The sequence below is a fragment of the Tribolium castaneum genome, chromosome 2 (assembly GCF_031307605.1).
Source record: "Tribolium castaneum strain GA2 chromosome 2, icTriCast1.1, whole genome shotgun sequence".
NCBI lineage: Eukaryota > Metazoa > Arthropoda > Insecta > Coleoptera > Tenebrionidae > Tribolium > Tribolium castaneum.
Window position 1 is genome coordinate 16,400,985 of NC_087395.1, and position 18,865 is coordinate 16,419,849.

The window sequence follows — 18,865 nt, forward strand, 5'->3', positions numbered from 1 at the left end:
GAAACATTCTCGAGTCCGTTATTTGAGAAAATAATTTTGGTCAAAGCCGCATCTCGCTATCGTCTTTTGTTTTCGACTTATAAGCAGAAGTAACATTTTAGCGAAATCTTAAAAAAATCATATCTTCCTTATTAAAAAAGATAGTCATTTGAAACAAAAACATTATACAGGCACTTTTGTTCAGAGAATCTAATAATATTATCAGCGATTTTTTTCAACCGTTCGTTTAACTGTAATTGCATAAAGTTCTATTTTTTAAATAGGAATCATAGTTGGCTGTGACATTTTCGAAAAACTTATTTTTTTCTGATTTGATATGTCTATTTGTGTAATACATAATTTTAAATATGTAAGAAAAAACAAAACATTTCGCTTTTTCTTTATAGTAGGCCATGAAAAATTTTTGGATTTTTAATTAAAACTATGAAAATTGTGTTTATCGAAAAAGTATTTATAATTTAATAATTTTTTAAACCCTAATTAATTAAAAAACAGCATAATAAATTTTTATTAGATAAAATTTTTACAATTAATAAAAATTATTTGTTTTTTTATTTAAAATGGCAAGCTTACGTTGTCATTCTATTTTCCAATTTTAAACATTAAATGTCGGAAGAAGAAAAATCTTATTAATTGTATCATTACGTATCAATAAAATTTTATTTTATAAAAAAAATGTTAATACAAACACCAAAATTAAATTCCATCTGCGGTAAAAAAATACGCAACATTATTAACGTCACCTCCATTGCTCTTCACTAAGTCATAAATGGTGGTGACATCATTTACAATTTTCTGCACATTTTTTATGTAATTAAAATCTGCGACGCTCGTATATTTGTTCAATTCGGAAGTAAAATTACCGTTGGGGGCGCCACTGAGCTAGGTCGAAAACAGTAACCATAAATGGCGGGAAAATGTTTATTCGGATATTTTGAGCGTTGTACGAATTTTGAGGCTTCACAATTATTACATTGCCTATGCGGAATGATTATTGCATCTTTGATGCAAGAAACTTATGTTGACAAATGAGAGATGACGAGGAAAACACGAATAACGAATGACTGTTTGGTTCACTTTCTTTATTGGAAAATTATTACAAAGACATTGAAACGCCTACCTTTTGGCATAATTTACGTTTAAATGTATCAGCAGTTGTTAATCTTTATTGTAGTTTTGTAGATTTACCGCAGCATTTCATGATTTTTTTCAGTGGAAAATTCTAACCTAAAATTCATAACACTTCACTAATTTATTGGTTTCTTGAGCCAAACTTTGTATTCGCTGTGATCCATTACTTATAATATTTAATTAGACAACTGTTTGATAACACTTTGTAATCAAAATTTAAATATTTTTCACTTTTTATCCACTTTCAAGTTCCAACAATAAACACTTTATACCACGAAAAACTACAGAACCAAAGTCAACGCTAGTATTTACCACCACGTACTTTTAAAGCGATTCTTTCTATTGTAAGTAATTAACACTATACACGCAAAATTGTTGAACAATTCATTAAATGTCAGTTAAATGTGGCATTACGAAAATTTCTTTACTGTTTTCGACATAATTCAAAAGTCATCACCAGAGGGCGTCTAGTTAATTTTATTTCCGAATTGAAAATAACTTTAGCTTAGCTTATTTTTATAACTTCACATTTTTTACTTTAATAACCGTTCACAAAATTTCTAGATTATTCGCATCTTTTATGTGGAATAATTTTTCCATGGCCATCTACTTTCAAATATTTTGAATATATTTTTTATCAAAAGTATATAAAATATCAAACTGTATTTATATTGTTTTCAGTTCAGAAAACAATAAGCTTTTTGAAAATGTCATAGCCAACTATGATTATCATTAAAAACAATACAACTTATGTCATTACAGCTAAACGAATGATTAAAAAAAAATCGCTGATAACATTATTAAATTCTCTGTAAAAAAATGCCTGTATAACGTCTTTGTTTCAAATGTGTATCTTTTACAATAAGGAAGATATGAATTTTTTTAATATTTCACTAAAATGTCAACTTTTGTTTAAAGTCGAAAACAAAGGACGATAGGGAAATGCAGTTTTGACCATCCTGTACAATTTCCTTTGAATGAAATAACTTGGAGGATCAGTGCAGTGCTTATTGCACTTTGCTTTATTGATTTTGGCTCATTTCTGTGCCCGTTAACAGCCCTTGTGATTCACCCTTGGCCTCCACTAATGGGTGAGGTGAGGTCAAGCAAAACCTAGGTGGAGTTGGGTTTGGTTTTGAGCGTATTTAGTAGAGAAAGGCACAAACACGATTAATTGGATTTTTCTTGGACATCCGACAATGAAAGCGCATAATTAAAAGTTCATTACGTAATTGAAATCATACTCCGTGATAAAAGCTCTCATTGAAATCGAGCTTTCATCATCTTCCGGGTCTTAATCCGTTTAATTAAACGCTTTCGGAGGAATTCACACGGCAGAGTTAAATCAAACTTGTTATTGGTATGACAACACGAAAAAACGTGCCACAACAGGAGATATGTGATAAAGTCGTGTGGAAGCTCGAACAAAAACTAGAGGCAGAGGGAGGAGTGCATCAACCGTGCAGAAGACAATAGACACATTGAAACACTGGGTATAATAGAGGAGTAATGAAAACAAGAGATTATTCACGATACCTGGCAAACACAAAACGAGCTTTTCTTAGTTTTATTCGGTTTCAGCGAGCGAAAAGTTCAAAGGTAAATGCACGACAGGCATTGTGAATAATCGAAAATTCGCAAATTGTCATACTTCCCTCACACTACAAAAGAGCGCATTCTTCATTTACAAATTACGAAAGAACTATCCAACAATTCGGCCCTGCTCTGAAATGGCGAGTCATGAATCCACAAATTTATTGCCCTAATAATCCCTCCGATATTTCATCACACAATAGAAAAAGCCCTAAATCTTGTTGTTTCAAATTTCAAAGAAAAACGCCGATTGTAATTAATTTCCGACGTAACGTGAATTTTCTCGCCGATGTGCAAATATAGACATGAGTAATGAACTTGTCCCCACGTAAAATGTTTCATTACTTAAGCAAACTCAATCGCTATGCATAATAACCTTTGCTACTTTTCTATTGTAATAGCTGATTTGCATTTCGTGTACCTCTCAGCTTTAACCTTTTGCTCATTGATTAGATTGCGACACGCCCCATATTAACAGGGCATGTAAACACGGCAGCGGATTAAAAATCGCCAATTACAGCGCCATTCCAGAGCAGCTTGTTGTCACTATACAGACGTTCCGATTGTCGTGTCTTGGTGATCAAGAAGCGACAAGTACCTTTCTCCGGCGAGCTGGTGGTACGATGAAGTATGTGGTGACGCAGTGGTCTCGCAGGTACTGGTTCCGGGTGGCGCCGTTACCGGGTTCCACCTCGTATTCGCCCCCCAGGTAGTCCAGGGTGGCCTGGGTGATGTGCACCCGCCTGCGGACAAACCAGGAAATAACAATTTAATAATTTTAATAATAATAATTTTGTTCAAGAAAAAAATGTGAGGTGGCGGAGTTAAGGTAACGCTACCCTACTTAACCTCTCACAAAACAAAACAAAAATATAAATTAAACAAAAAGACAAAAACCAAAACTAAAAATAAATGTGAAAAAAAAACAATTTTTATATAATACTAAAGGAAAATAAATATGTGTCCTAAATACTGTTGAAAAAATGTAAAAAATAATAATAATAAAAACAAAGATACAAAATAAAAACAAAACAACAAAAGAATAATTACTAAAGTAATAAAAATTTTAACTTCATTTGTTTTTTAAATAAGTTTACTGGCTTTGACTTTGGTTTTCGATATTATAAACAGCATTATAGGTAAAAGATCTAAGAAACAAGATTTACATTGTGCAGAAATCTGCAGAGAGTGAACCATAACAACCATCAAACATTTAAAATTATAATCAAGTTTTAGCTAATTTAATTCTTTAATTTTAAGAGAAATGTGATCATATTTTCTAGGTTTGCGAATAAATCTACAATTATTAAAAAAAAATATTAAAAAACAATTTTTGTAACTAGAGTCCAGACCAGAGTAAAAAAAATAAAAAAAATAAAAAATAATGTTTTTCTATCAGAGGAGAATATTTTTGATTACAAATTAGGATTTTAGAATTTATAAAAAGCTTTGGGAACAGTACTCAATTTAAGAAAGTAATTCTGTACTGCCGTGTTGTTGTGACTTATGACCGTTCCCAAAGCTTTTATAAATTTTAAAATCCTAATTTGTAAGCAAAAATATTCTCCTCTGAAAAAAAACATTGTTTTTTACTTTTTTATGCATTTTTTAAATAAAAGCTTTTTTCTAAAAAAAAATTTTATTTTTTTTTATTTATTGCTTTTTAGTCTTGACTTACAGACATACCGACAACAAAGCAAGTTAAATAAAAGCTTTTGAAAAGAGTGAGACATAATTTATAATAGGTAATACAAGTGTTTCACACAAAGAATTTTTTTCTTAATTTGAAGTTAATTATATTTCAATTTTGGTAAAGTAGACGCAAACCTACGTAACTATTTTTTACTAAAAGAGAGAGTAATTTTATACGTTTGACAATTTTTAATTTAGATTTTTCAAAACGAATGTGGAGATCAATGTCAAAAGTATATAAAAGGTACAATAAGGGCCCTAAGAAGGAGCCTTGGGGTACCCTTGATGTAAATCTTACACAGTGTGACAATAAATTCTCAAGTTGAATCATCTCACTACGCTCATTTAAATAATGAAAAAAGAATTTTAAGCAGTTTTTCTCAAAACCCAGAAACTTAAGTTTAGCATAAAGCAAAGAATGATTAATTTGATCAAGAGCCTTCGAAAAATCGAGTAATATCAATGCAGTATTTAAACCGTTATAAGCATTTGTACTGAAACCTTTACTAAACCCCGATTGTGAAAACGGAAGAATATTATAAAAATTTACAAAAATACATATTATTATGAAAATTTACAAAAGTATATATTTGTTCGAAAATTACTTTTTCTAATATTTTAGATAAAGTTGAAATAATACTAATAGGCCTGAGGTCACTATGAGTTTTAGCATTTTAGCGTTTATTTTATCAAAACTTGTCGCATTCGATTGAAAATTAATGATAATATCATGAATTTCATTAATTCATAAAAGAAAAGAAAATTTAAAGTTTTTATTGTATGTATTTTGTATATAATAATTAAGTGTTTAGGAAAACTAGAGTTAAAAACAGCTAAAAAATAATCATTGATTTTTATTAAATATGAGTGTTTTCACGAGATTTTAAAGTAAAATTTTTTAATGTTTTTAATATTTAATGTTGTTCAACTTCTGACACACAAAAGTTACAAAGCTTCCCTTCAACTTTAAGTTTAGTACATTTAAATATTGCTAGGGCTATGCCTCATTTTTTCATTAATTTCTTAATGTAACCTGTTAACCAAGGTGAATATTTTTTTATAAGTTTTCTAGTGACTAAATAGGCATGTTTGTCAAATAATTTTGTAAAGTTGTAATTAAAAAGGTGTAACTTATACTCAGTATGGTTAATGTAAAACATTTCATCCCACTTTATATTTTGTAAATCCTCAAGAATGTCGGAGTATAAAAAATATTTGTAATCTCTGTAAGTAACATAATTTAAAGATTTTAGTATGATTTTTTTAATGTACATGTATATATAATTCGGTGACAGGAAAAAGTGTTGAGTTTGAGTAAAACCGTAAGTGGCAAAAATATCTATCACGTTATTATCAAAAGTATGGTCAATATTAAAATCACCCAGAAAAATTATTTTTCCATAATTAAGAAGTAAACTAGGTAATAATTCGTCAAAAAACTCTGTGAACAAACTAATATTACTTGAGGGACTATGATAGAGGACTCTCAAAAAAAGATCTAGTTTTAATTTCTAATAATAGGCAATTAATAGGAAATGGCGCGCTTGTCCCCAAAATTTGGAGAAGCTCTCATACTGTTCGGAAAAGAAGAAAACTGCCGCACTTTTGTGCGCATAAACACTTCCCAGTAGCCTATCTCGCCTGACTTTCGTGCTCCATATTCCACGAATTTTATTTTTACCCAACATTTTTAGATCTAAGAAAACAGCTCAGACAGTGTGATGCCCAATAAATTACCGTTTTCTTTTAATCATAAGTGCTATTTATGTGGTCGCGTCTCCGACACAAAAACTAAACTCCATTAGTTCATGCTAACTATTAGACAGTCTGTGAGAAATTACTCAACTTTTATCGGACACGTTGATCTGAATAACCTTATAATGGATGATGAAAGTAATTCGGCAATTTATTGTACAATTTCGTGACGGCAATGACAAGCGAGATTTTTTGCCTTGAGAGCTTCATTATTCAGTGATAATTACATTACTTCTTGAACGACACTTTTCTTCCCTAATAAATCTGGGGCAATTCAAACATTGTTCGAGGCATTATAACTTGTACAATAATCCCGTAATAGCGATTCGAACGATGTCGGGGCTAATCTGAGGCATTGGGATGGTTTCAGTTTAGTTAATTCCTGAAACCGCTCCATTATAAGGGAATCAATTAAATAGGTCAGTCTGACACAATCCCCGGATTTTTTCCGGGAGGGAACGACCTGAAATGTGACAGGGCGTCTTTTGCAGCTAATACTTTGATAAAGGCGAGTTAACTCAACCATATTACAATCTGTTCAGTTACAAAAGGAAAGAAAGTTAAGCGAAGATTAAAGTGGAGTTTAATCAGCGTAGAAACGATGGTAGCTCTCATTTAAATATAAAATAGTGCAAAGAGACAACCGGCTGAATTAACGATTCTACTTTATATTCATTTTACGTGCGCGCTTCGAATTTGAAGTGCATTTTCCATAACTGGACTCGTGTGTGGTAATTAAAATAAAACAATTTCAAGCCCAGAAGTGGCAGATTTTAGCGTTTGAGACAAAAGAGACGGCGATGTATTAAAAATTCAGCAGACATTTGGATAATGGCCAAATAGACGCCGTCACAAACAAATTAAGTGAACATTTTCGTGACTCGAAATCACATAAAGAATGGAGAAGGTAAATCACTAACAAAATTACCACTAAAATACTGTTATTGAACATTTCACTGTATTAATCGTGACACACTGTATAAAAATAATAATAATTGAAAATGATACAGGACTATTTTTTTTTTGTTAGAGACTCGCAAAAGGAGCGATAATCTTGCTACTGACTGCACTAAACGTATGAATTAATATTTTAACGACAATTTCTTTAAATAATTAATATTTTCGTTTTTTTTGACGCCTTATTAATGTGTAAATCATGTATTAGCTGATTCAAAACTGTAAAAATGCCAACGTCGCATTTTTTTTAAATTAGTTATTACAAATTGTTCATGCAATTCAAAAAACTAATAGCTAATATAAGTTATAGTTTCAATGAGAGATCGAATTAATAATAACTATCGTATATTTTTATTAACCTTATTTAAAAAAAATAAGACAGCAAAATACGATTGGCGTTTTTATAGTTTTGAAACAGCTAATACATCACTGTATATTTTTAATTAAAATTGACAACAATTCAGCAGAAGTGGACATGAGGTAAGTAACATTTTTTATTTTTATTTTCACTAGGGGCAGAAAATCATAGTTCTGGATGTCAATCATGTATTCGAAAATTTAATTAACATTTAGTTTCAATTAGTTAATACTTTTCTGTTTAAATAATTAGGTTACATTTAAAAAAATGTGCAAAAACCGATTTTGAAAAAAAAATTAAGTAAAGGAAATCAAGTGCAAACATACAGGATGATTCTTTTAAGGGTTACATTACAAATTCTTTAACTTTTAATACAGGTAAAGCTTTAAAATTTTATATACAATCCAAATCGACTATTCAGAATTCAACTAAATTATATTTTTAAGATGGCTGTACTTCCGGAACTACGAGAAATTGACGCCAACTTTGAAATTTTAAATGGTAACTACCTGTTTTTATTGCATTTTTGGATTCGCCTCTTCTGTCATAGTTTTTGAAGTATGTCAATTTTTTTGTCAAAATTTTTATTTACAGAAGTTCATTTTAAATATCACAGTTCATGAACTCTTTAAAATAAATGAATAATTCTTTTTGCATTTGATAACCAAAGGCTCAAAGGGTCTTATGAAATTTTTACGATTGTCAATTGTCAAACTGCAAGGCTACTATGATTTTTTGAAAATGATAATTTTGATAATTTACAAATTATTATAACAAAGTTTTTTCAAATGGGATGACCCTGTTTTTTTAATGGCAATCAAAAAAAGATCAATTTTTATGCAAGCTTTTATTAACATTAACATTAAAAACATTACAGTTTTTGAAAAATTTGCAAAAAAAAACGAATTCTAGCTCACAATTTTCATTTTTCGAGTAAACTTTCGACAAAAATTAAAAAATTGTGCCACTGAGTAAAAGAAATGTTAGATTTGTTCACCATTTTCACTCAAGAAGTTCATAATTCGATAGCAAACTGACTGAGTTACTTTACATAATTCACTAAAATAGCTTAAACCATAATTAAATATTTTGTTTTGCTGCTTATTCGATAATAAACCAGCTAAAAATTAAATAAATGTTGAAGTTTGACAATTGTTGACAATTTTGCAAGGTCTACTTGATTAACTAGAAAAATTACGAAATAAAATTCGTTTTTTGTGATTTTTTTCAAAAACTGTATGAGATAGGTATAGGACGTATTGATAAAAATCACCATAAATATTGTTTTTTCGATTGCCGTTAAGAAAATAGGGTCGATTCGTTTGAAATTTGATAGCCGATTTTTAATAACCATTTTAAAAAATCATACTAGCCTTGAATTTTGACAGATGACAATTTTGAAAATTCTAGAAGGCTCTTCGAAATTTCGGTTATCGAATGCAAAAAAAATATTCACTTATCGTAAACAGTTCAAGGGCCGTGATATTTTAAATAAACTCTTGCAAAATAAACTCTTGCAAAAAAAATTAAGAAAAAAATTGACATGTGTCATAAACCATGACAGATAAGTACCAACAACTTGGGTAAATTTTACTCAGTTTCAGAAGGTGAATTCAAAAATGCAATAAATTGTTTGGTTACTATTTAAAATTTCAAAGTTGGTGGCAATTTCTCGTAGTTCCAAAAGCTCAGACATTTTGAAAATAATTTAGTTGAACTCGCAATAGTCGAGCTCTAGTTTTATTAGAAGTTAAAAAGTTTCTAATGTAGGCCCTAAAACAATCACCCAGTATAGTCAGTCAGAACTGACTAATTTATGTTATTCTGCGGTTAATTTTTTATCTTTTTAATGTAATTTCAAACACCTAAACCTTTCAACTTTTGAAATATTTATTATTTAAAAAATCCACTTGAAATCTTACAATTGCCTAATAAATTTCATCAAAAACAGTTAAATGAGAGTTTTACTACTCTTGTTTACATCTTTTAATTAGATAAGGTTTGACGCAAATGGTTGACTAAAATGCAAGAAAAAAATAATAAGTTGGGACACAAGACGTTTTTTAAATAATTGGTGATATTTTAAAATAGAGGTTTTTGCCCCAAGTCCGGGCCTGGCCTTAGCCATACATTTGCATTAATTAAGAGGTACGCAGTCCAACCAATAAAAATAATTCATGTAGTAAGACATAAACATTGCCAAACCACTCATAACGCTTAAATTTAGCAAATTCGCAACAATTTATGAACGCAGCTGTTCCTCTTGTCTGCAGTTAAAAATCGTCATATTTTTATAAAATTTATTTAAAACGTGACATAGTGGGTACAAAATCGCTCCCAAGCCCACCATCCGCAGTCGAGATTTAAATTGTTCCTCCGTATTTTCCCGAAACGACATTCCGGCTTAGGGCTCTCAAAGATATTTTAATTTAATGAAGTAAGGGTGGAATAATGTGGATGTGGGTAGCCGAAGCTAAATTAACAATGGATTCATAATGCATGTCGTACATTTAGCTAAGAGTCAGGGTTGTAATTTAACTTAAATTCCCGGAATATGATTGAGGGAGCGAAAAAATATGACTCCATTTACTCAATCTCTCCCTGCGCGGAAATCACAAGGAAATGAAACATCCCCTTGAGAGACTTGTCACTTTGGGCCGATGTTTCGTCTCGATAACGTCAGCAATGCAACTAATTAAGCTAGGGCAATTTATCGCCCGGCGAAAATGTGGCGCAATCTCATCTAAGATTGGTTCGGATAAGCAAATTAATTGCAAATGCACCAACTTCACGTTTGAATAAATAATCCATCATCCACCTTGTATAAATTGCAGTAATTGCCACAAATAAGGCTACAAGGCTGGGACGTGTCTGCAATCGAAACTCGGATGATTTAGTTTGCGATTATTGAAAAGATTGAAGTAGTTTCGAGTCAATTAAATTTAATTGGGACGATAAATTAACGACGTTCCTGGTGTTATGCAAAATGTAGCATAATGACCTATTGTTGACTTAAGTTCGTTACTTACCAATTTGCCCAACTCCGGGTTATCTCCACGTACATAGCCGTGTTATGGTCACTTTTACGGGTGGAAGAGATAGAGCGTGGGTGCCCTATTGTTGAATTAGATAGCCGAGTCCGATTTGACAGCACTAACACTCCTTTACTGCTTACTTATGGCATTACAAGATTGTAAATGATAACACTGTATTATTATTCTCCGTTTTCGGTCAAATGTGATAAATCAGAGCCGTGCTTTAATTAAAATTTATTTACTAGACCTAGCGCTGCATTTTTAATTCTCTTCTCGTAAAGTCGTGATTAATTGTTGATTTTCGTTTGGACGGAAATGAGGATTGATGGAATTTGTAAACATTTATATTTGACGGAAGCTGAACCGGATCACGTGTCTCTTAAAGCGTTTAGTACTGTTAGAGACATGTGAGTGTTTGCGCAAGTTGCTTTGAAAGGGTCCATTGAAATTGAACAGTATCGATAATTGAAAATTTTTGACAATGACGAAAGCCGATTGCACCCATTGATTATCTCGATGCAGGAACTAAATCCCGTTCGTTGAGTCATTGTGAGATGAAGAGCAGCACAAAAGTGGCTGAGTTGGCTTTTTGAAAGATAAATTGCCGAGTCGTTGCTATTTCTATAACGATTTTTGTAACAAACATTATTTTTGAAGAATAATAATAAATAATAAAATAATAACAAGAAGCTTCAAAATATCAAAATTAAAAATGTATTGCATCTGAACCGACACCAATAAATTGTGGTTAGATGGAAAGTTGTACTTTTTATTGCGGTTTTCAGGGTCCTTATAATTTACGTTTACGAGATATTTTCACTTCAACACAATTTTGGATTTCAAAAATCGCTAACTTTATATTTTCAAATATATTTTGAAATCACATTTAGGATTTGAAAGACAAAACTTAAATCTTTGTTTTGGTGTTTTAAGATTTCCAAAAACACCTAACAAAACCCGAATAAGGTTACCTTTCTTGAACCTCAAATATCTAAATAATAATGCTTCTATTTTTGTTTCATTCTACTTCAATAGATTTCAAGTTATTTTAACTTTTTGTAGCCAGTGGGAAAATCATAGATCATAACATTTTTCGCATATTATTATAAAAAGTGAAGTATCAAAGGTTATTTTCCAAACTCAAATTGAGTTTATTTTGTATTTACAGAAAACTTTGAATTTAACAAAATTTGTGGCATATCCAATAATAAGTACTATTTTTATACGGTTAGTAATATAATTCCCGTCAAAATAACTTGAAAACTACTAAATATAGCTAAAGAAAATGTTAATATCGATTGACGCAGAATTAAATTATCCTTAATTCAGTAAAGAAAAAAATCTGAAATTCAATTTAGAAAAATTGAGTTATGGGTGATTAAAATCTTTAAAATTCCGTGCTTATTATTTATTTTTAATTTGAAAACACCAGAGGAAAGACCTAGATTTTCTCTTTCAATGCCCAAACGTGGTTTTAAAATATTTAAAAATAATAAAGTTAAATGTTAAAATTAAGATTTTTGACGGTAATGGTAAAATAAAAAAATACAAAGAAAAAACATGTCTCTAAGACGGTTATACTGAATCTATACAGTGTGTATAACAAAATTTAAAGGTAAATAGAGAATGGCAAGACAGATCGATTAAGTAAAATTTATGTAAATAAAAAATGCATAGTTTTTCCCAAAAATCTTTTTAAAATTAAACTTCCAAATTTTGAGAATTGCTGAATCAGAATTATAAAAATTAGCGTAAATTTTAATATTATTGACAAAACAGCAGAGGTAAATCAACTTCTTGGTCCACTACGTTATTCTTCCATTTTAATTGGTGTTTTGTTATTAAATTTTACCAAAAAATGTTTTTAACCACACAGTGGCTCTCAAAAGGTGGGTTAATAAATATTTCTGAAAAAAATACGCAATTTTTGAAAAAATAATATAAGGATTTTTAACATGACAAATTCACATACGAAATATTGTTAAGCCATTTCCTAACACCCTGTAGAAAAACTTCTTAGAGAAACTTAAGTAATCCAGTAAAAAAGAGAAATTAGCACATTTGTTTGTACGAAACGTAAAATGATTAGGTATTAAAATATTTCTATAAGTGAACAGTGAGCTTTTTACACATATAGGTACCGTGACGTACAGTCACGATCATAAAGAATGACACCCCTATAAACCCGGCCGGCGAGCAAGCGGCTGAACTCAAACGGCAGCAATAAATCTTTTGGGTCGTAAACATCAACAAATATTCCTTCGAAGGTTTCAACGGCTTGGAAATATGATTAAAACTATATTACGTAAATTAGACGACGAGTTATTTGATGTGCCAACTTTTTAAGTAAAGTAAAATTTTCATTTTGTAATTAAAATAAACATTTAATACCCCATTTTACTATATAGGATTGCATTGTCACGCAGATTACGTAAGTATGCAAAATTTCAATTCATTCATCCAACAGGAAGCTTTTCAAATTTGGTTCGAAAAATATGAAACAGACAGACAGACAACAAAGCAAAAAGCTTTTAAAAACACACTAAATGACACTATTCTATTAAAAAATAATAAAGATTATAGCCGTATTCAAATGTGTAAGTTAATATCGTTATTGAAACTAATGTGGTCTGCATAATTACAATTTCCGCAATACCAAAAACATATTTTAACGCAAATTGTTCACAATTACGTAGATAACAAAACACACATGTTTGTACTTTAGACACAAAATAATTAACCTTATTTTTATTATTCACAAGGGAAAACTGATAATTAATAAAACTAAAACTATCAATTTCAGTTGTTTGAAATGAATTATTACTTGAAACTTTGGCATTGTTCTGTTTTTGACTATAATTTAATGTTTTTATAACAAAATGCAAAATAATAACTACTATCAATTCATGATGCACGTCCAGAGTTGTTTGTGACAAAATCCTTTATTCAAATAATTTTTTGCTGCTGGGAAGTTGCCTCAAAGTAGTGCAAAGGGCTATTTGCTCAAAGAGGAGTTTCAAAGTTTAACTACACCGTAATTCTAGTCATAGTAATAATAATCCTGTACTCAAACCGGGTCGAATATTTCGTAACAGGAGCCAAGAGGCTTCACACTGTTGAGTCTTGTCCAGATGATACAATCGATAGTCCCTGGCCGTGAACAAGTGTTGCCATAAGAAACTCGTAAACTGAATGAAAATTCTCATTTTGTAATAACTGCAACAATGCAAGCGAACAGTGCAAAAAACCGGGGCCTTATCCCGGTCGTAAAAGTTTCCTAACTTTATTATTCTCCGTAATGAATTTTAACTAGGCGTAGCCGGCATTGCATTAACAATTTATTTAAACCGTAATGCGGAATCGACTAAACCCAATGATTTAACGACCATCAGGCAAACAAATGTTTGGTCCTTTGGTCGTTTAAATAATTGAGTGAAACCACGACTGGTGTAACATGAGCAAGATGTCACAAGTGTTAACAAATTTGTTGCTACAGTTCCTTACCCCGGCTCGCCGCCCGCTTCCATGTTATTGGCCAAGGTGACGTCGTTCGACCACACGTCATACTGCCATTTCCGGAGCCCCAGGACGCCGCAGAGCACCCGCCCCGAGTGGATGCCCACCCGCATGTTGAGCTGCACGTCAGTGGCCTCGACCACGCTGGCGATGGCGTCGATCATGTCCAGGCCCATCTCCACCGTGCAGTGAGCGTGATCTGAGCGCGGTTCCGGCAAGCCAGACACGCAGTAATAGCAGTCCCCCAGGATTTTGATGCGCAAACAGTGGTTATCCTGGAAAAAAGGGGACCCGATATCACCTCGACATGTCAAAAGCGCTGCCGTAGATCAGCCCAAATGCCATTAAGCGGATCGGAAGAGCCACTTTATATAAATTTCCCCGCGTTTTCCGCGGAATGTAAAACAGGTCGGGGGCGAATTTACATAAATAAAACCATGTACAAAGGGAAATGATCGGGAAGAAGAGATACGTTTGTTTGAAAAATAGCGAGAATTTACTCTAAAAACAAACGTAATTTTGATCGAAGTGTTGGCACGGCTTGATTATAAATATTTAAACGTACTTTCCGGTTATAAAGCGAATGCAAATTTCACAAGTAGGTATATCTAGAAGTCACATTACGTCAATTAAGTTGAGTACTTTCCCGTTATCCTTGAAAATTAATCTTCGCACACAAAAAATGACACAATTTTTAGCCGATTATTATTCAGTGAGTCAGTGGTGATCGCATCTGATTACTCCTTTCAGTTTAATTAAAAAATTACGAGATTTAATCTCATGTGTTCAAAAAGCTTGTAATACATCGTTAAATCTTCTGTACCCAAAAATTAATAACAAGGGCGTTTCGAATGTTAGAATGTCTCGGTTTCAAATTATTTTAAATTCATTTAAATTTAACTAGTTTATTCATTGTTTGAACAAAAAGGAACATAAAACATCAAATTCTTAATAAAACTGGAGACCAAAATGTTTACCAAAAGAATTGCTCTCCGTCCAGTTTTTTCAAAACCGTTGAAGATACAGAAAAAATGTGTTTATTAAACTTGTAAAGAATGAAATTTCCTACGAAAAGTTCGAGAGATCATGTCTTTTGGTTTCATAAAAAATTTAAACCTAAAGGGTTGAAACAGATACAATCGAACGGACTTTTAAATTTTAAATTTAAATACCTCTTTCGAGTTTATTTGCACAAAAGCTAACTGAATGGAATGAAGTTGCATTAAATTTTATGTTTAATTCCTTTTTTTTTTGTTCACTGAAATGCGAATCGAATAAGAAAATAAGAAAACAATACAAAAACTGAAAAACCATTCACTTCACAAAATATCTGAAACTCGTATCTGTGATTCTATTTCTAAACAAAACGTCCAAAACCAAAAAAAAATAAGTTGGACAATCAATCGTAAAAACTCAAGAACTTTAAGCGTTTTCGTATTTTTTTGTTGGAACATTATAACTTAAAACACGTTGCATTGAAAAGCGTGTTTTAAAATAGTGTTCATAATCTAGAATTCAGATATTAAAAATAAAAAGAAGACTTAAAATTTTACCAACAAAAAATTCATTTTGAGTTCTGGATTTCAGATTAAGAGTTTTTTTATTTTTCAAGGTCTTGAATTATTTAGGTTTATTAGATTTTAAACTTTAAACTTCTTATTAAGTCCCAGTTAGAATTCAAACTTCTACAAATTTTTTGTTTTTAGCAGTGAGGTTTTTCACGTCCTGATATTACTTTTTTTATTTATTTTAAAAAAAAATTGTGCCCTGTTTATTTGAGTTTTTAACAATTTTAATTTTAATTTTATAATTTTCGGTTGATTAAGTTTTTTCAAGTTCGTAAAACAAATCCATTGAGTTTTCAATTTCATTGTGTTAGGTTAAAGTCTAAATTTTAGGCATTTCACGTTTATTTGAAAACAAAAGAAGGAACTATAACAATGTGTCGTTTTTAGAGACACAATTGAAAGAAAAAGTTGTAGTTACAATAATTTTTAATTTAAAAAAAATAAAAATAAAAACAAGAATAGAACTCAGAAACAGAAAAATTCAAGTATAGTTTTGGCTTGGTCTTGCTTAAATTTTTTGAGTATATTGCTAATAATTAGTCATCGATTTTGTGAAATTAATTTTTTTCTATATATCTTATAACAAATCCGTTAAATATTTTCGGGTTAGTCTTTACTTTTTCAATAATTAAGATTATTTGTAGAAAACTTGTTTTTTTTGTTTCTAGGCCATTTGAGTAATTTGTTTTAAAAAAAATAACCAAAAATATTAATAATAAATTAACTATTAATTTAATATTATTTTTTTTATTTACATTTAATATTAATTTGTTCATTGTAATAATTTCACTTCTCTCTGAGCGAGTGTATGTCTATGATAAATAGCGGTTTTATGAGTTCGTTTAGATAAACGATAAAAGAAAAATTATTGCGTGTAACTCTATCTTCCCCTGCCCAGAGAAGAATTATTGAAACCGTAAATTCCTTTGTTTGGTAAATTGGTGGGTGTTTAACTGTTCCCCATTTCAAGCACAAAAAAACGGAAACGTAATACCAATGACATTCTTGTAAAGCTTCAGGGTTTAAAAGAACTGTTTCCATCAAAATTTCCCGGGTAATTAAGTACCAAAGTTTTATTAATTAACTTTGTGAGCCTAATTACAAACAGAAAAACTGGGAGATAATCTTTGTGGACGATTTTAACAAAATCAATTTGAGAAGTTTACGAGTGAAATGAGAAAACTTGGGTTTATGCCATTTGCAAACAAATTTAGTCGGAAAATCGGCGTTAATTCAGCTCAACTAACCAAATTGGATTGTGGCGTCTTGTAGTGTTTACCCCAAATTGTAAGATAAATACAAGAATGTCAAAAATTTTATTTTTCGAATTAAATTATTTGAAAGCATGATGTCGGCTCGTTAAACTAACCAGATATCAATCTCAACATCGCAATTGTTTCGATCCTTAAAATCGTGTTCGAGCGACTTTCGGAGTTTATTTACCATTCAGTTTATATTTAACTGCGGTAGGGAGCGCATTTGTAAACCGTCGATAAAAATAGTTTTCGGTGCACATGTCTGTACAAACATCAATACAATTATTACCAGACATACAAAATTGAGACAACTCGTTGTTTGTTTAACTGAAAGAATGCACTAATGTAGCTTTTCATATGCAACCCAATCCGTTATTGAACGAAGGTCGGCGGTGATTTAACATAAACATTACCATAACGGTTGCAAAACAACGGATGTTGTTGTCTCTGCCAAGGCACTTTTTCTCGGTTTTGCCCAATTTATTTTCGGTTACTTACATTAGCCAGCTGGTCGAATCTTCCGAACAATTCGTTCAGCAGTCGTACCAACTCCTGGGCAGTACATTGTGACGCCAGTACGGTGAATCCCACGATGTCGGCGAAGAGGATGCTGCAAAGAAGCAAAACGCAAAATGTACAACAATCTAAAAAAAATCTACAAAATATACTACACCTTTTCTATTCTGTTAAATTCCAATAAGTGTCTATTTTATTTAGACCCTTTATTATTATTATTATTATTATTATTATTATTTTAGAGAGCAAAAACTAACAAAATCTTAAAGACTTTATTATTTTTATTTTATTAGTCAATCCATCAGACCTAACTTTATCCACGTTCAAACATTATTATCGTCCATATTTTATGACCTTAACCTCATGTAGTATACACAGGGTGGTCCAGCCCAGCTTTCGTCTTCTATAGCTCAGTTATTATTAAAGTTGGAGTTTTAATATTTTGTAGTTGTTATTTATACCAAGGGCACATTTCAGGAAATTATTTTTGATTATACTGAGTGTTCTAAAAATGGTATGCCGTCATAAGAATGAATTTTTTTAATGACCTGACCTGACCTGACCTGACCATTTTCTTGTGCTCATTATGAAATACTTTTAGCTTCTTATATGTCCCTGAAGTTTTTTTCAAATGGGTTTAGGAATTACTGTTAAAAAAAACTTAAACCAAAAAAAATCGGTTTTACACCTTTAGTTTTAAAAATTAATAAAAACTAGAAACAGTCCTTTTTTGAAGACATTATTACTACGTAAGTGTTAAACAAAGTCTAGCAGACATATTAAGTGACTTTAATTGATTTAAACTACTACAGGGTGTTTATAATTTATTTCTAAACTTTCTAATTTTTAAAGCCTTTTATTTTGCTTATTTTAAATGGCAACCCCTGTTGATTTTTATATCATTCGATGCGGAATTAAAAAAGCAACATTTTTGTTATTACAACCTTATTGCAAATCCTAACATATTTGGAGTTATTTGCCATAAACCTTAACCATGGTCCACTTATAATCACTAAAGTCTAAGCATTAAAAGTTTGGAAATAAATTGTAAACCCCCTGTAGTAATTCAAATCAAACAAAGTCATTTAGTATGTCTATTAGACTTTTTTTAACACTTACGTAGCAATAGTGTCTTCAAAAAAGCACTGCTTCAATTTTTTATTAATTTTTAAAACTAAATTTATAAAACCGATTTTTTTTTGGTTTTTATTTTTTAACAGTAATCCCTGAACCAATTTGGAAAAAACTTTACGGACATGTAACAAAGAAGGTATCATAACGAGCAAAAAAAAATAATAGATTGCCATTAAAAAATTTATGATTATGACGTCGTACTTTTTTAGGGACACTCTGTATGCCCTAGAGTATAAATAACTTGTACAAAATATCAAAACTCCAACTTTAATAATAACTGAGCTACAGAAGACGGGAGTCTGGACCACCCTGTAGAAGGCCACTTACTTTACTAAATTTTTTAATAAATGTGTT

General features: G+C 30.9%; 1 protein-coding gene across 9 annotated transcripts in view; it reads right to left on the minus strand.

Moving 5' to 3' along the window:
* rut (rutabaga) overlaps positions 1–18,865 on the minus strand; it is a 92,521-nt gene that overhangs the window by 24,616 nt on the left and 49,040 nt on the right. For all 9 annotated transcript variants that reach the window (XM_064355182.1, XM_015983301.2, XM_015983299.2 and 6 more), the window contains exons 5-7: positions 17,360–17,471; positions 14,026–14,312; positions 3,323–3,467 (exon numbers count right to left, since the gene is read on the minus strand). In XM_064355182.1, coding sequence (XP_064211252.1) covers positions 3,323–3,467; positions 14,026–14,312; positions 17,360–17,471 — 544 coding nt within the window. The remainder of the gene's footprint in view (positions 1–3,322; positions 3,468–14,025; positions 14,313–17,359; positions 17,472–18,865) is intronic.